General features: G+C 42.1%; 1 protein-coding gene across 2 annotated transcripts in view; it reads left to right on the forward strand.

Annotated features, from left to right (window-relative positions):
- The window catches only part of LOC139416420 (tyrosine-protein phosphatase non-receptor type 11-like), a 57,617-nt gene that overhangs the window by 32,929 nt on the left and 5,492 nt on the right, over nucleotides 1–19,196 (forward strand). Inside the window, exons 3-15 of one of the 2 annotated variants that reach the window (XM_071165016.1) lie at nucleotides 3,107–3,301; nucleotides 3,710–3,902; nucleotides 8,596–8,712; nucleotides 8,966–9,079; nucleotides 9,743–9,839; nucleotides 9,929–10,008; nucleotides 10,944–11,099; nucleotides 12,950–13,081; nucleotides 13,526–13,680; nucleotides 15,597–15,664; nucleotides 15,955–16,106; nucleotides 16,425–16,528; nucleotides 16,751–16,879. In XM_071165016.1, coding sequence (XP_071021117.1) covers nucleotides 3,107–3,301; nucleotides 3,710–3,902; nucleotides 8,596–8,712; nucleotides 8,966–9,079; nucleotides 9,743–9,839; nucleotides 9,929–10,008; nucleotides 10,944–11,099; nucleotides 12,950–13,081; nucleotides 13,526–13,680; nucleotides 15,597–15,664; nucleotides 15,955–16,106; nucleotides 16,425–16,528; nucleotides 16,751–16,841 — 1,654 coding nt within the window. In that variant the 3' untranslated portion in view covers nucleotides 16,842–16,879. Of the gene's footprint in view, nucleotides 1–3,106; nucleotides 3,302–3,709; nucleotides 3,903–8,592; nucleotides 8,713–8,965; nucleotides 9,080–9,742; nucleotides 9,840–9,928; nucleotides 10,009–10,943; nucleotides 11,100–12,949; nucleotides 13,082–13,525; nucleotides 13,681–15,596; nucleotides 15,665–15,954; nucleotides 16,107–16,424; nucleotides 16,529–16,750; nucleotides 16,880–19,196 lie in introns of both variants that reach the window. The other variant, XM_071165015.1, reaches the window with a different exon arrangement.

Genomic DNA, 19,196 nt, shown 5'->3' on the forward strand with positions numbered 1-19,196 from the left:
CAGATAATTGAATGTGTGGGGATACAGAGATGAGCTAGTCATTCAAAAATCATGTTAAACACTATTATTGCACACAGAGTGAGTCCATGCAACTTATTATGTGACTTGTTAAGCATATTTTTACACCTGAACTTATTTAGGCTTGCCATAACAAAGGGGTTAAATCCCTATTGACTCAAGACAATTCAGCTTTTCATTTTTTATTCATTTGTACACATTTAGAAAATATAATTGCAATTTGACATTATGGGGTATTGTGTGTAGGTCAGTAACAAAAAAAATCTAAATTGAATCCACCATTACAAAAAAATATTGGCACTTTAGAGTTATTAGATGACTTACTTGCATTCTATCCAAACTGGCTTCTGCGGGCTACCTGAGACACGAAACCGATAGGTGAGGGCATATGGATTGTTATTTATTAATGCACAGTTTGCCTAAATGGATAATGGAAACGCTTCAACTCCCATTATTATTCGACACCAGCTGTTACTTTTTTATTATATATTTTTTGTGATGTCATTACTTCCAGGCAGCGGTTTTTATTGACACCAAGACAATTAAATGGAAACGCACTGTAGCAGTCAATTGTCACATCTATTTTCTATGCAAACTTTCTAATTGTCCACAAAAATATAACTGAACAAGTTAATTGAAACATAGCTAGGTGAGACCAGTTGTTACAGGTTAGACTTTTACAGCTCAGATATTACAACAGTTTGAGTTTTGTGTTACAACCTGAATTATTATATATATATATATTTGTACCTTTATTTAACTAGGAAAGTCAGTTAAGAACAAATTCTTATTTTCAATGACGGCCTAGGAACAGTGGGTTAACTGCCTTGTTAAGAATGACAGATTTTTTTTTACCTTGTCAGCTCAGGGATTCGATCTTGCAACTTTTCGGTTACTAGTGCAACGCTCTAACCACTAGGCTACCTGTTGCCCTGAATTCAAAATGGATTTTTTTTTTATTCTCTCACCCAGCTACAAGAAATACCCCATAATTACAAAGTGAAAAAATGTTTTTAGATTTTTTTTTATTGAAATGAATATACAGAAATATCTTATTTGCATAAGTATTCACACCCCTTAGTTTGTAGAAGTAACTTTACTTGATATGTAGGTTTCTCACTTATGGGTGGCACAAATTAGGATATGGGGGAAGGAAATGTGCATGGTATAAGCAAATTAAATACTGTAGTATTACTATAGTTAAACTGTAGTGTTTTTGCGGACTGTAGAGTGCACAATGAATGGAGCCAAATCCAGCGTTTCTATAGCAAAATATCTTATTCATCCATTTTTGTTTACATTTTTAAGCATTAAATGACCTGGTATAATGGTTCGTTGATCAGTTATACATTTAACAGCCGTTATTTTTGCGGTACTACTTGATATTGCAGTTGTCATAATCAGGTACAGGAGCTAGTATCTAGTAGATTCAAGGATGAAGTATGGCACATTGATAATGTGTGCAATGTCTCCAAGTCTGCAACAGGCCAAGCCCATCTGCAGAGTAAAATCTAGTTGGATGTTTTTGGCTCATTGAGATGTCATTAATCGTGTTAAATTCCCTCAAAACAGCCTGCCACATGCACGCGCGCACATTGCAGCCGTCGCTGGCCATTAGTAGCCACAGACAGGGAGGCATACTACTCCACTCAAACATTCATAACACAATTACAGGGAAGGAGGGAGTGCAGGTTTATAGGCAAGATAGAGATGGATGGCGAGAGAAGTGGAGAGAGAGAGAGTGATGGGAAGCAGAGTAACGGAGGGAGGGAGGGAGATATGATTAGCTACACTTTTTATGACTGTTACTTGATCATCAATTTGCAGAGCGAAGGCTTGCTAATTACATTCAAACTAGATATCAGATAGCGTAATGTGCAGTGTTGTCACTTTTCTAATTGCCTGTGTTAGATCGCTAGCTATGATCTTTTTTGTAAAAGTGCGTGGAGTGGGAGTTGTGGTTGGCTGCATGCTCAAAAACGGTCTTCTGAATGTGTAGGTGTACTTAGACAACAAAGCGTATGTTTTGAAGGTTGGTTTTGCTTGTTGCTGCAGAAAAATGGTGCTCTGATATTTTTACTGCAATGGAAAAAATTGAAGAAGTCTGACTTGTTTCCATACTGATAAGAATGTTTCGGTTTAGAATGCTGTGTGTGTGTGTGTGTGTGTGTGTCACTGTCTGTTTGTGGCTGTGTATCTTGTAAAGTGGCAGTGACTGTTTTATGACCTTGTCTGAGCTGTGCTCTCTAGTCACCTGCATTTAATGAAAAGCAGCTTCTTTCAAATACTCACCTCAAATAAAATCTCTTTTAAGCCTTTAATATGAAATAAACATGGTATTATAGAGGGATAATATTGTCTGATAAGGTTTTTTTCTAGAAGGGAAACAGTCTTATTTCTGTACAGATTTGTTGAAAAAACGGTTTCCTATTGTTTAGAAATGATTGGGTATTCACTGTACCACTGATCAAATCAACCTGTTGTTTTCATGCAGGTTTTTGTGGTCTTGCTCTGTTTGTATACACACACACACACACACACACACACACACACACACACACACACACACACACGCTCACACACACACACGCTCACACACACACAGAACAGTGGTAATCTAACCTCTATTAGCCAACCCTACAGGATTCTGCGATGGCCACATTTTTACCAAAATCAACAATGCCCCAAATATTATGCGAAGGCTTGCAAATTTGACCACTCACTGCATAATTACCTCATTGTCAAAGCATTGCAAAACTGACCCATCACCGTAGTGTAGAAAGAGGGCTCGCCATATCAACCTAACATTTACCACATAATATGGTTCAATCAAGCCACAAGTCAACAGACTTTTGTTCTCATCGGTGCATTTTCGCGACAAATGTTAGAAATTCATAGCATATTACCCCGCAAAAACACAAAAATCCCTGCGAAATCCTGGAGGGACTAATTAACCTAACCTCTGCTACATACTGCAGGGTAAACCGGTTACCTAATAAAAAGTGACCTATTTGAACAATGTGCGCTGTGACTAACTCTCTTCCCTGACTCTCTTCCGTGTGTGTGTGTGTGTGTGTGTGTGTGTCAGGCGGAGTGATGAGGTCACCCATATTAAGATCCAGAATTCAGGGGACTACTACGACCTCTATGGAGGGGAGAAGTTTGCCACGCTGGCAGAGCTGGTGCAGTACTACACAGAGCAGCACGACCTCCTCAGAGAGAGGAATGGAGACGTCATCGAGCTCAAGTACCCACTCAACTGCAAAGACCCCACCTCCGAGAGGTACGCACACACACAGAAATGAACAACCACACATTGTGACGTACAATGTATCTATTTCTAAGAACAATGTGTGATCTCTGTCAAGCATGGTTTCTGTGGCTTCTCCATGAAACACCTGCTGAGACCTCTTGTTGGAACCTTCTACACATTCACATATGCAAGCTCTCATACAGACACAGACATGCAGAGGCACACACTATTCAAGTTTCTTTGTAACACCATCACGTGTGCAAACTCAACTCAGAAACAAACACACTTTTTGATTTCTTAAGTTAACAATTCAATATATACGGCTGGGTTGGGGTGACTTTCATTTCAGTCCTCATTGCTTTTCAATGGTATTAGTATATTCAAACGTAATAGTCATGTCATAAATTGTCTGGCTCTACATCTACCAATCTACCCTAGGTGGTACCACGGGCACCTCTCTGGGCGCGACGCTGAGAAGCTGCTTACGGACAAGGGCAAGCCTGGCAGTTTCCTGGTGCGCGAGAGCCAGAGTAAACCAGGTGACTTCGTGCTCTCTGTCCTCACCAACGAGGAGAAGCATGAAAATGTGGACCGCAAGACCAAGGTTACCCACGTCATGATCCGATACCAGGTAACACGTCATGATCCGATATCAGGTAAGACCAGCTAGGGCCTACACTGAGCCAGAGCTATGCATATAGTTTGGCAAGCAATGTTTGAGATGTAGACTTTTAATGGGTGCCATGTTAGCACCAAACGTTTTAGGCAGGTCATAACACGGTTATTAACATTGTTTGATGCCAACATTGCAGACTGAACTAGTTCTGGTTTTATCAAAATACGATGAGTGTCATCGCTGCCGGCGTACCTGACAGGTACACGCTACCCTGCACCTACTGTGAGCCAAATGGCACTGCAATCGCTACTCATTCTTCCTCCTTCAAGGCGCTCCACACGTAACTGGAGTGGGACTTCTGAAGTGTGGTACCCCCCTCGACTGGTGTTTCGTCGATAAGCACACGACACTTCGGAGGGCCTCAGCGGCAGAACCAGCATTCTGGAATTACCCCCTCGATCCCACCACTCAACTCAGCCTCCCTAATGCCTGCTTGGCTCTGCCACCGTTCATTCCTCTTCAGCCAGATTCAACGAGATGCCTCTTCTGCCTGCTTGCTGATATCAGCCACCAGCTTCTTCATTGCCACTCCTTCAATGCTGAGCAGCCCCAGGGTTCTCCAGAGTGAATTGCCTGTGAAGGCCCTTCAGCCAACCTCAAGTGGTAGATTCCAGGCTCCATCCATTTTGCTGACTCTCAAGGATGAGGGACTGGTGTTTATTTTGCATCCATTCTCTCCTCCCAGGGCACTGTAAGCTCGACGAGGACCACCTGGTTTGTGCTTCTAGATCAGAGGACTATATCTGGTCTTAGGCTTGTGCTGGCTATCTCCTCTGGGAGAGCAGCTGCTTCTTGAGGTCTGCCTGCATCTCCCAGTTGCCTGCTGTGGCAAGTATCCCTTTGGTCCTTGTTCTCTTTGCTGCACTCTCTCCTGACCTGTGGAAGTACCTGGCAAACCATTTCATCCTTGCTGTCCCAAAGCATCAGGACTTGACTTGCTTTTGTTGCCTTGAACTCCTCTACCACAGATGATATTGGCAGCTGCAGCTTGCTGCCTGTGCTGTACAGACCGATGGAGCAGAAGCTTGTTGGGACCGCTAGCCATCTCCTGAGGAAGTTGTTAAGTTTCCTTCCTAGTGCCTTCACTTTTAAAAGAGGTACCTCATATTCAAGCATTGGCCAAAGGAGTCTAGGAAGTACCCCGTGTTGGAAGCCCCATGCCTTACACTTGCCAGGTAGGCCGCACTTATCCACAGATGTCATCTACGTGTTGGCCTGCACACGTAGATGTCATTGAGTGCACTCTCTTTGTCATTAATCTCTGCCCCATACCACTTCCCCAAGCTCTTCACAGGCTTCTCTCTGATGGTGGAGATGGTTTCCTCTCCGGTTATGAATCGGTACCGTTCCTGGACATATTTTTCAGGAATAGACTTCTTGATTTTTAACTCCATTCTGGACAATTTGGTGAGCTCTTCCAGATCCTGCAAAATCGATATGCCTTCCGGGACTGACTTAGCTGTAATCGCCAGATCGTCCATGAACGCCGCTTGCCAGTATCGCACCCCGTCTCACAAGGAAGTTCATCGCGGCAGAAAAAGCAATGACTGAGAGTGCACCCGGTCACGATGCCCCTCTCATGCCTCTGCCATGTGGTGGTAAAGTCTCCGCTTGAAGAGTGAGATTGTTCGGAATTGCTTGATGTTTGTGGACTTTTCTTCATTTGGAATGAAACACCCCTCGGCAACTAGCCAGCTTTCTGCCAGATAGTTTTTCCTCCATGCCCCTTTCAGCAGCCTCAGTCTCTCTTCCTGAGCCTCTTGCAGTATTTGTAATGGAATACCATTAGGCTCTGGCTTTGATCTTCCCCTGGCCTTTTTGAGAAAGTCATTCACCTCCACCAGCTGACTTCTGACATCTCACGTCTGAGGTCACTGTGCACTCCATGAAGGTGCTCCTCCACCTCTTCCTTCATTGCTTTTAGCTCTCCTGATATTTTGTCCCCCAGGAGTTTTGATAGATACTGGAAGGGGTTCTTTGTAAAGTCTCTCCTCTCCTTCATCGGCCTCCTTCTGGCCCTGCGATGGTACTCAGCTCACCACAAAGTCTGAATGCACTCTGTCAGGTTGTCACGGATGTTCTTCAATGGTAGTTTCTCTTCCCCCCTTGGTTTTTGAAAAGCCTTCATAAGCCTGCGCAAGTCGCCTCTTAGTGTTATGTCCTTCAGACGTCGGTTTTCTTTTGTCTTGATGTTTGCCTTGGATTTCCTCTCCTCCTTTCCAAAGCAGTCAGCCCCTATGATCCAGATGATAGTTGACATTGCTCAGATTTTCTTCCCTACATCTCCTGTGAGGGTTACCTCCAGCCCTTGGTTTACATCTCAATTGAACATCTCCGATTCCTTTGTTGCTGATGCAGCAGTCCATTCCACAGGTTGCTTCCTGGTCTCTCCTGTGTTGGTGTTCAATACAGATTGCCTTGTCTCTCCTGTTGGTCGTCTGTCTCCCCTGATGCTTCAGTGATGTTGCATATGGAGATTCTGGGGACTGTGGTTTGGCTCCTACCCTGGAATCTCCCCCGTCTCAACAATGGTCTGTCCTGTAGGTCGATCATCCTACCCCACTCTCGTCCGACCTTGGGGGTCTTATTATATATCTTTCCATAGTAATTGATAGTGGGTATCTCCTTGTAAAGGTCGTGCTTCAGCCTGCCAAGCCTCCCCGTCTCTGGTCTTTCCCAGATATCAGCAGTCTTTCCTAGCTGTCACCATACTTTCATGGTTGTGAACTAGTCTTTCCTAGTTGTCACTGTGTCTCCAGAAGGAAATATAAAAAAATACAATGAGAGTCATCGCTTCTGGCTCACCTGACAGGTACTCACTACCCTGCGCCTTCTGTGAGCCGGATGGCACTGCAATTGTTACTCTTATAATATACCATCTTTGCATAACACACCTTGGTAAGCAATTTGTAGAGCACATACTTTGATAGACTTAATTGTTTAGACTAAGAGCTAGAGCAGCCTTTCTCAATCTGTCGTGGGCCCAACCAGTATTCCATATATCCTAACACAAGCACACCTGATTCAAATTAACAGGGGCTTGATTAGTTGAAAACAGGCCTAGCTAGCAGTAGGCTAACTCTTACAGGCTAGCTTTTATTATAGAAAGGCCTTTGGCTTAGGGTCTAGCAGGTTACCTGGCAGGGCTAGAAGACCAGTAGGGCAGCTAGGAATATAGGGACTAGCAGGCTTGTAGGGCTAGCAAGCTAGCTGGCAGACTAGCAGGAACTAGCATGCTTGTAGCCCCTATCCTGCCAGCTAGATTGGCCTATCTGGCAGGGCTAGCAGGCTAGTAGGGAAAGCAGGCTTGTAAGGCTAGCAGGATAATAGGGGCTAGCAGGCTAGTAGGGGTAGCAAACAGCGCTAACAGAAGGCAAGAAACACATTTTCATGATTTCACCAATGACATTAAAATCAATCATAGCAGGTTTTTTGGGCTCATTCAGTAGTTTTTACCTGATTAAGCAGAATCCCATCGAAAAAATATTGTTAAAAGTAACATTTCTACTTTTTTAAATTAAAAGCCTAGTGTCAAAACACAGGTTTTAAATGTCCAAACTCATAATCAATATGCTGAAATATGTCATGATATTTGGAACACCAAAACATAAACATTTGTGTCTAAACATACGTGTCACAGATTGCTTAATTAGTACCTTAGAAGTGCACACGCACCTATATTTACCAAGCGGCCTTGTTCTACTGTAATCAATAGCGAGCAAAATTAATCACTCAAATCAATATTGTATTGAGATCAATGGAAGTGGGAAAATAACTGCGGCGACATGTCCCTTTTAAACTCTTCTAAGAGATCAAACTCAAAGATATTGGGTATACTACATACACCAGTCGGTAGATGAAAACCTGTAGTAGCCATTTATCAACTTATATATCTCTGTAAGATTTTTTTTCCGGTAGATGGCTAATACGAAAAAGTTAACACTTTTCTTGACTGGATCATTTCAACGAATCACCACCTCACATCGGTTTCTAAATAGCGACAGAGGTTGGCTTTCATTTGAGTGATAGCTAACCATAAAATCTGTGAATTCATGTCAGGTCAGAGACATTTATAAGCAGCTGTGTTTTCTGTTCCACTACGGACTGGCACACTATGACAAAAACATATATACTAAACCAAAGATATTGTTATGTTTTAAGCAATTGATGTTGTGAGATCGTGATGACTATAAACTTTTACACTAACATCACCAATCTAAGGTAAACAGGATGTGAATTTCTTTTAATTATTTTGTGTTAACTTTAGTCTGTGTAATGTAGTAAGATGTTCACTCAACCATAGACGACATTTGCGTAATATAAAATAATTACATTTGTCAAAATGATTCAATATTTCGATTTAGGATGATAGTTAATAAAGCACACTCATAGATTTAAAAAAAATTGCAACTAGTTCAACTATGGAGAGTTTTAAAAAGCTTCTTCTTTAGCCGGGCATTCAATTGTCTTAGGTCAGATAGCACGGCAATTCCGCCTGCACTGATTGAGGGACGAGTGTCACGAAGGAGTGATGCCATCTGACATAAGGCAATGCCAGGCACTGTAGACTAGAGCTTCCATATTGACTATGAAGCAGGCTGAATGTTCTCCATCCCTACTAAACAGAGTTTCTGTGTGGCCCCAGCAGGATGGGAAGTATGACGTGGGCGGAGGAGAGAGGTTTGACACGCTAGCTGACCTGGTGGATCACTACAAGAAAAACCCCATGGTGGAGAAGAGCGGAATTGTTGTTCACCTCAAACAGGTGAGAGACTGGACCAGTGCGTTCAGACAGCAGTACATAAAACAGTGATGTCCTTGTAAAAGAAATGGAAGCCACGTTGTTTCTAGAACATCTACTCTGAAAATCGGGTGTGTTAAATATGGAATTATGTGTAAGTCCAAGTGTGGTTAAGCTGCAAGTTCTATAACATATACTTGAATGTGAATGGTGGATCATATGATAATCCATGGAATTAATTTATGAATGTATTTCTCTTCCCTTTTTCCAACGAAAGCCCTTCAATGCCACCAGAATAAATGCAGCCAACATTGAGAACAGGGTAAAGGAGCTCAACAAAGTGGCGGACAACTCCGAGAAGCCCAAACAAGGGTTCTGGGAAGAGTTTGAGGTACAAGGGGGGTGATGTCAACACCACCATCAGTGTGTTTCAATGATTCTAGATCACATATATCATCTCATATTCCAAAACATGAAAGTCATGTCCAGTATGTTCATGAGGCATTGTCTGAGGGACAACCCAAGGAACACTATTGTTAACTCTAAGACAGACACCACTGGTTCCTGTCATGGTCTGGTTCATGGCCCTGGTCAAAGGTAGGACACTAGAGAATATGGTGCCATTTAGGACACAGCCTGGGTCTAAGGGATTTGTCTCATTGTGACCTCTTGTGGTGAGAGATTTAACTTTCAGCCTCCTGTTTTCTAGCAGAGTTTTGATTTGATTTCATCTTCTCCATAGAGACCCCTACTGTATGTGTGGCCAAACACACAAAAAGCGGTCCTAAAACAAACTGAACTAGCTTAGTTCAGTTAAGCATAAATATAGTTAAGCATAAATTGGGTTGTCTGTGGCTCACGTCAGGCTCTTCACAAGGGGGAGTCAAACAATAGCTCCCTAAGGCTCTGGTCAAAAGTTGTGCACTTGATAGAAGGAATGCCATTTCAGATGCTGCCTCTGTATGATTTTATTGTATCTCTTCTTTCTCTATAACCTTTCATTTTTTTCCTAATCTCTTTTTGTTCTTCTCTTCTTTATCCTGTCTCCTTCCAGGTGCTACAGCAGCAGGAGTGTAAGCTCCTCTACCCCAGGAAAGAAGGACAGACCGCAGAGAACAAGAGTAAAAACAGATACAAGAACATCCTCCCTTGTGAGTGAAATACCGACCTGTACATCCTGTCTACAAAACTGTGCGTGTGCGAGACTAAAGGCCCTCGTCCCTGTGTATCTATGTTCCAGTCGACACTACGCGGGTGGAGATCAGGGAAGCAGATGCAGATGTGCCTGGCTCAGACTACATCAATGCCAACTACATCAGAGTGAGTTCTGGAGATGACTGATAGAATCAATAATTTAGCGATGCACTTTATAGATGGGTTATCTGACGAGGTCACAAAAATGATGCGCGCTCTTCAATGGGGCAGAAGTCCATGTGTTGTGATTCTGGGTTGGTCAGATGGCTAGCAACGGTGACAGTAAGCGGCCATGTGGGGAATCATAGGTGGCTCGTTTTATCTTGTTCTTGGTACCATGTCTTGTTTTGAGGTGTTTTGATTGATGTCACGTCAATGCTAATTTAGCTAAAATTCGCTAGCTAGCTAACCAACAACTGTAATGATGTATTTGAGAGACAACCAGGGCTATTTATGTTTTCAATAAACATTCGCGACGAAATATAGTTTACATGTTGTCGACAATGTAAGCCAACCCTGTCTGTTTTGCCCCATGCATCAGTTTTGTTGCTAAGCAACCCACGTGTCTATTGCTGAGTGGAATAATTTACATGGCACTTAGGGGCGAATCCTAACTTCCACTTCATCAATGCACGACTAAGTGAAAATGTGGCTTGAATTTAATTCGCCCCTTACAATTAAATATTAAAGCACCATAATAAACAACTGTTAGAAATGCAGAATGAGATGCCTATCATGTTCATCGATGACCATATTCTGATGTGAAACACGTAACTTGAAACTGATCTGTGCACTGGAAACTCTGGAAGTTTCTCACAATGTCTCTAGTAACGGATCCGTACATATTGTCACAGACGGGCCCTAAAGATTTGTCCGGGTCCTATACTGTAGCCTATGCGCTGTCGCAGCCAACTCTTCCATGTTTGGCATGAAAATGAATTAATGCAGTGAGGAGTTGGCTAAAGCACCAACAGACTGAACCACCACTAGGCTATCAACGTTTTATATGTTCCTCACCAATGAAGACATGGAATGAATGAAATATGTTTCTCTCCCCTCAGAGTATGCATGAAGAGGGCTGTCACGTGGAGGAGGGCAAGGTGTTCATCGCCACCCAGGGCTGCCTTCAGAACACTGTGGTGGACTTCTGGAAGATGGTCTACCAGGAGAACACGCACGTCATTGTCATGACCACCAAGGAGATGGAGAGAGGACGGGTGAGTTCATAGAAATAGAATTATGAACGGGCGATATCGGTCTCGTCTATGGAGTCACATAATCCCCCCCGTGGTGTGGATCCCAGTTTGCTCTTTTCAACCCAAAAAATAATATGTTCAGAGAACAAAATATAATTATTAGATCAGGCATTCATATTCAAGTCAATATAATGCTACACTGAACAAAAACGCAACATGCAACAATTTTACTGAGTTACAGTTCATATAAGGAAATCAGTCAATTGAAATAAATTCAGATATGCATCTGTTGGTCACAGATACCTTAAAACGTTAGGGGTGTGGATCAGAAAACCAGTCAGTATCTGATGTGACCACCATTTGCCTCATGCAGCGTGACACATCTCCTTCACGTAGAGTTGATCAGGCTGTTGATTGTGGCCTGTGGAATGTTGTCCCACTTCTCCTCAATGGCTATGTGAAGTTGCTGGACATGAATGGCACGACAATGGGCCTTAGGATCTTGTCACAGTATCCCTGTGCACTGAAATTGCCATTGATAAAATGCAATTGTGTTCGTTGTCTGTAGTTTATGCCTGTCCATACCATAACCCCACCACCACCATGGGGCACTCAAAATGTTGACATCAGCAAACTGCTCACCCATACAACACTGTACATGCTTTCTACCATCTGCCCGGTAAGCTGAAACCGGGATTCATCTATGAAGACTACTATTCCAGCATGCCAGTGGCCATTGAAAGTGAGAATTCGCCCACTGAAGTCGGTTACGACACCAAACTGCTGTCAGGTCAAGATCCTGATGAGGACGACAAATTCTTCGGTTGTGCAAATCCACAGTTGTATCAACTTTCCGGGTGGCTGGTCTCAGACGATCCCGCAGGTGAATAAGCCCGGATGTGGAGGTCCTGGGCTGGCGTGGTTACACGTGATCTGCGGTTGTGAGGCCGGTTGGACGTACTGCAAAATTCTCTAATATTATGTGGGAGGCAGCTTAAATGTTTATATTTTACATGCAATAATTTAAATTATTTTACTGAGTTACAGTTCATATAAGGAAATCAGTCAATTGAAATAAATAAATTAAACCCTAATCTATGGATTTCACATGACTGGGCAGGCCCACCCACTTGGGAGCCAGGCCCAGCCAATCCAAATAAATTTATTACATACAGAAATAATTCTAAGTTTCATCAGTTTTGGGGTGACTGGTCTCAGACAATCAGGTGAAGGAGCCGGATGTGGAGGTCCTGGGCTGCCGTGGTTACACGTGGTCTGCGATTGTGAGGCCGGTTGGACGTACTGCCAAATTCTCCAAAATGACTTAGGAGGCGGCTTATGGCAAAGAAATTAACATGAAATTCTATGGCAACAGCTCTGGGGGACATTCCTACAGTCACCATGCCAAATGCACGCTCCCTCAAAACTTGAGACATCTGTGGCATTGTGTTGTGTGACAAAACTGCCCCTTTTAGAGTGGCCTTTTATTGTCCCCAGCACAAGGTGCACCTGTATAATGATCATGTTGTTTAATCAGCTTCTTGATATACCATAACTGTCAGGTGGATGGATTATATTGGCAAATGAAAAATTCTTTACAAAATGTGAGATGAATAAGCTTTTTTGTGTGCTTGAAAAATGTATGGGATCTTTTATTTCAGTTCATGAAACATGGGTCCAACACTTTACGTTTATATTTTTGTTCAGTATGTATATATTTTTTTATTCTAGGAGTGGAGATGAGCGACGTGGGGTTTGGGGATGGGTCAGGATTACCAGGATAGTATGACAGCTAAGGTGATTGTTTAAGCTGCTTGAAAAGAAAAGTTGGGCCTTCTAGATTGTCTAATGTTCCACTTTGTCCTCGTCAGAACAAGTGTGTGCGCTACTGGCCTGACCTCAACGCCACTAAGGAGTTTGGGAAAGTGTGTGTGAAGAACGTTGAGGAGCGTCCGGCTCAGGACTACATCCTGAGGGAACTGGAGGTGACGCGTTTGGACCGGGTAAGACAGCCCCGTGTCGTGACCACAAAAATCAAAGGAGGATCTTTATAAAAGTGGTCTGTTTTAGTATGGCACATTCTTTCACAATAAGCCCACTTCTGCTGGGGGCTTGATTTAGGTATAACGTTCTGGTTGTATGAAATGTAATTCCTAATGAACCTGTATCACATGGGCCATTTCTGATTGACTTGTTAAAATTGGAGTTTTGCATTATTTTGCAGCCCACTTTACCTGATATTTACGTAGACATTTTAAGGTAGTATGTTGAATTTATTTTTATGTAACAATAACATAGCTAAATAATCATTTTTTTATGAATTGAAGTTAGAACCATAAAGCACCTGTTTTTATCATAGAGTGTCTTACCAAGACCTAGCAAATACCAGGTAAAACACATGCTGGAATAGGCCTGTAAACTGTAGCGCTAACTCTCCCGATCTGCAGAGGGAGCCGATGAGGTATATCTGGCACTACCAGTACCTGAGCTGGCCTGACCACGGTGTTCCCAACGAGCCTGGGGGTGTGCTCAGCTTCCTGGAGCAGGTCAACCGCACGCAGACCACCATTCGAGACACCGGGCCCATTGTGGTCCACTGCAGGTAAAACACACAGGGTGCACACATTGTGACAGACCGCATGTATCAGACACAACACCTCTCTAAGCCCTACTGACATAACATCAGTCATAACAAACGCCTAAATGCCTGCACCACGTTGACCGGGCCTGTTTGAGTTGACCATTCTTATTTGTTATGTTTGGCAAAACATGAAGCTAGAATTATAGATCTAGTAGTCTAGGACAGTCTACAAACGTCCACTTGCGTCAGTTGGGTATGGCAGGGCAGTCACCATACCCTAGCTCAAGACCAAAAATGTAAAAGTATGTTACAAAAAAAGTACACTAAAATCATTCCAATCCCGTTGAAAATGCAACGTCTGTTTTAGCATATTGTTTGAGTGGCTGGCTTTAGGACCATGCGGAGCATCGCTCAGAGAGCAGATGCCAACCTGCGCACCTTGTAAGCCTGAGTGCTGTTTTACGCACCGGTTTACCATCACATTGATGTCGGCATAGGCGGCGCGTGCAATAGGCTAGGGGAAGATAAGCTTCCCTTAAAATAAATAGAATTACATTTGCAAAAAAAATGGCTATATAATGACTCGTGCCTATACAGAAATAAATGAAATCATTCAAAATACTACACCAGAGAGCGTGATTTGGCCACAGAGGATCTTCAGCTTCTTTTAAAAATGAGCTGTGGATTGTTTTAAGCACGCTCGTGGCGAATAGCCTGGCAAATAGCCTCGTTTTTTTTAGTTGCAGCAGTCACTGAAAAGCAGTTAAATAGGCTTAGGCCTAGAGCATGGGAAGCATAGAAATAGTGCACATAGAACATTTCTGCCTCTTCTTAGACTTGCTTTCGATGACATTGACCATCTATAACTAACAGATCTATAACTAACAGTTTCACGCATTGCACCGGTACTCCTATTACTGTACCTCAATTCCACTTCGCAAAGCTTGCATTTCCTTCTCATTTAGCTGCTGTCACTTGCCTTTCTCTGCCACTTTTTTTCAGCTGTTAACGTCGATGCCGTAGTGGTGGAGAGTCGACTCCAAAATAATGTATTCGACTCCGTGTCGACTCCCATTTCTGAGTGTCAAGATTCAGTTCCACGAGGAATCGACTCCTAAGATTCTGTATTTTTGGAAAGGAGGAGATGGATTAGTTGCCGTACTTCTGAGAACATGAACGCTAGCATCTTTTATAGCGAGCTAGTGAGGGACAGAGAGAGAGAGAGAGAGAGAGGGTAGGGGCACAGTATAGTCAGGTTGGCCACCAGGCAGACAAGAGTCAGAACTGTGCACGGGGCACATCTATCATCAATACAAAAAAGCTGTACCACCAAATGGAATATTGTATCTCGCAATTTCTTGGCTTGCAATGTCTCGCAACTTCAGTAAAGCAGGGCCAATCATCAATTAATAGGGTAGGATATTAAGATGTGCGAGATGCAACACTTTACTCTCACACAGTCACACCCACTATCTGCCCATGTGTAGGGCACCAAAACAGTGGATGTTTTCTTTCTGATGTTTACTTTCTGCATCTGCTTCTTATGGTTTTAGCTTTAAATTACACAACTTTCCCCAGGCCTTCATAGCCTATTGTCTAGTTAGGCTATAACACGGAAAATAATATGTTTTGTGTTGACTGCACTGTGATTTAAAATTTGTGGGCAAAAAAAACATTGTTTTTTTGGATAGTGATTTGTCTTAATGTTAAGGATCCCAATTTTGTTGAAACATTTTAACGTTTAAGTTATATATTTTATTTTCACAAGCACAAGCTGAACTGTCTTTCATATAGATTTGTTCATATTTACAAGTGTAACTTATTATTAGCGTAGGAGTCCTCAGGAGCACATGCCCAAAATTCTACTTGGAACTTTAGCAGAATCGCAGTATGTCCGTTATGAAAATGACACCTTATTGTCTCTTTTGTCTCTCCAGTGCAGGAATCGGGAGAACAGGCACCATCATTGTCATTGATATTCTCATTGACATCATCAACAGACAAGGTAAGAGAATGTTGAACTTTCAAACATGATGGTTCTGACATCAGTCCCATCCAAACGTTACCGACCAATAAAATCAGTCCTATCCAAACATTACCGCACCGACATCAGTCCTATCCAAACGTTTCAGCTCTGAATACAGTCATATCCTAATGTTATAACTTAGATATCAGTCCTATCCAAATGTTACGGCTCTGAGATCCAGTCTTGGGAGGGATCTGTGTGTATTAGGTATTAGTGTAACCGTGCTAAATATGCTGCCTTTTGACCTTTTGTGCTTGTGTGTGTTTCAGGATTAGACTGTGACATCGACATCCCTAAGACCATCCAGAGGGTTCGTCAGCAGCGGTCAGGCATGGTGCAGACAGAGGCCCAGTATAAGTTCATCTACATGGCTGTCCAGCAGTACATTGACACGGCACAGAAGAGACTGGAGGAGGAGCAGGTAGTAGTTATACTATAATATTGCCACTACAGTAGTAGTTTAATTTGAAAGGTACCAGTAACTACCACACACACCAACAGTATTATCGCAGTACATGTTTTCAAAAGTGACTGCCTTACAGTTGGAGCCCCAAGCATTTCATGATAGCTTCATTCAAAGGAACAATCAAGATAAACCCGAGATACAGGTATTACATTTCATGGTGTCAACCAGCTAAGCAAGTTGGCCAGGTGTGTGTTATCTTGCCTCAATGTTTCAATGATAATCTTATTTTTCAAGCTAAAAGAATATGGTTTATTGTTGCTGCTTTCATTGCAGAGGAATAAGACAAAGGAGAGGGAGTACTCCAATATCAAATACCCCCAGATGACCAACGCTCGGTCAAAACCCAACATGACCTGTGTGTCACGCTCCTCCTCTGTGTGAGTAGCCCTGCAAATACACACTGCTCATATAGTACACAGGCAAATAGTGTTTTATTCTCTCTAAATACACACTACCGCTGTCATTTATATCATTCCATCCAAATTCAATGAACATTGTCCGAATGAACAGGAATCGGAATTTCATCTCACCATGTTTTGTCTGTGTGTGCCTGCGTGTGTGTGTGCGTGTGTGCGCGTGTCCATTTTTGTGTGATGCAGAGTGACGAACGAAGACCCGTCCGCTGTGTATGAGAACCTGAACATCAAGAACCCAAGTACCTCTGGGAACAGCAGTAACACCAGGAAGTAAAAGTTCAGCCACAGACCTCTGCCTCTCTCAACCTCTCTGTGAGTGTTAAATTACTGTGGCTTGTTTAGTTATACATTATATAAGATATTATAAAGGATCATACCTGCTTATAACAAGTTACGAAGCATCATACCGGCATACCTAAGTAAAGTGTTATTGTTATTTTCTTAGCTAAATCATTGTTAACTTTTTGTTGAGGACCTGCTCCATATAATTGCTATATTTGATTTACAGGGTTAGGGATTATTATAATGGATTACATGTACACAAAAAAAAGAGGGTAATCCATTACATTACCAGCAAATATATTGTAATCAGATTACAGATACTGTTGAAAAACTAGATGATTACTTCTAGGATTACTTTTGAATTCACTTTTACTTTTAAAGGTGGTTTGCGGAAAAAAAAAACACCTTTCTGTTTTCTCAATTACATTCAAATCAGTTTATGTTTGTTCCGCCTGAGCGAATGCGTCAAATGTGTTTGATGGATCGCGGGGAAAAGAGTAGGAATAGACATTTATAGGCTACAGTCCAAGCTATGTCTTTCAATGGTGTGACTGCTGTCTGCATCCAAAGATGATCCAATTTGAATAAACGCTTGGAGGTAAGGATGACAGCAGTGGTGTAGCCTACAGGCGATACGGATATCACTTATTATTGATATCTACATAGAGCATTGATGTGAATCACACTGCTGCTCTCTCGTTTAGCTATTTGCGCCTTGCGGATTGTGGTTGTTGTGAATGGCTCTTCACAAATGTATTTCTGTATTTTAACCCAATAATTGTTGAATTTAAGAAGTTTAAGCTGCCTATAAATCCTTGTTTTTGAGACCAGTGGACAGCCAGTGAAAAATGTTCCTCCCAACACCTCCGTGGTATTGAGCTCCATACTAGTTTAATTTACAAAGACCACGAGTGGGGCTTTTATTGCTCAATGTAATTCATGCTGATAAATAAAATAATCCAAAGGCCTAATGGACACGTGCTTAAACTCCCGCACTTTTGATAGACTGCAAATTATGGAGATATCAAAGTGTCACCAATAGAGATTGTATTAAATCCTTAGATCCTGGGCGACAGGTAGCCTAGCGTTTAGAGTGTTGGGCCAGTAACCGAAAGGCCGCTGGTTCGAATAACCAAGCCGACACAAGGTGAAAAATCTGTTGACGTGCCTTTGAGCAAGGCACTTAACCCACATTTGCTCCAGGGGTTCCCTATTTCTACGACTGACCCTGTAAAACAACACATTTCACTGCAGCTATCTGGTGTATGTGACAATAAAAAATCTATATAAAATAATGAAGTATTCTATGGTGTCACCAACTAAAACATAAGCCTATAGCAAATGCAGCACCAGTACCTTTTTCACATGCATATAGCACTTTTTGGTAGTGCTCAAAGCATGCCATTCCATGAGAGCAGCCTTTATTTTTCAACGCAAAGCAATCAGTCCTCCATGACAACAAAATCATAAACAACAGAGTAGGCTAATAAGTTATGCTCAGGTAAAACAATTTGGCTAATCTATATTTCCATATTTCCATTTCTTATTCTTGAAGATTAAGGGGTATTAAATGAATTGGAATGACTGGAAATCTGACAGACGTTTTAACGTAAAAATCTAGCCTAATCGTATTATTATCTGTAGTAGAAAGAAATTGGTTAGAAAGAAGCCTAGATTTGAAGTTGTAAGTTTACATGCACCTTAGCCAAATACATTTAAACTCAGTTTTTCATGATTCCTGACATTTTAATCCAAGTAAAAATTCCCTGTTTTAGGTCCGTTAGGATCAACACTTTATTTTACGAATGTGAAATGTCAGAATAATAGTAGAGAGAATTATTTATTTCAGCTTTTATTTCTTTCATTACATTCCCAGTAGGTCAGAAGTTTATGTACTTTCAATTAGTATTTGGTAACATTGCCTTTAAATTGTTTAACTTGGGTCAAACGTTTCGGGTAGCCTTCCACAAGCTTCCCACAATAAGTTGGTTGAATTTTGGCCCATTCCTCCTGACAGAGCTGGTGTAACTGAGTCAGGTTTGTTGTCCTCCTTGCTCGCACACGCTTTTTCAGTTCTGCCCACAAATCTTCTATGGGATTGAGGTCAGGGCTTTGTGACGGCCACTCCAATACCTTGACTTTGTTGTCCTTAAGTCATTTTGCCACAACTTTGGAAGTATGCTTGGAAGTATGCTTTGTCCATTTGTAAGACCCATTTGTGACCCAAGCTTTAACTTCCTGACTGAATCTTGAGATGTTGCTTCAATCTATCCACATAAATGTTCTTCCTCATGATGCCATCTATTTTGTGAAGTTCAGCAGTCCCTCCTGTAGCAAAGCACCCCCA

Source organism: Oncorhynchus clarkii, chromosome 9 (genome assembly GCF_045791955.1).
Source record: "Oncorhynchus clarkii lewisi isolate Uvic-CL-2024 chromosome 9, UVic_Ocla_1.0, whole genome shotgun sequence".
Classification (NCBI taxonomy): Eukaryota; Metazoa; Chordata; class Actinopteri; order Salmoniformes; family Salmonidae; genus Oncorhynchus; species Oncorhynchus clarkii.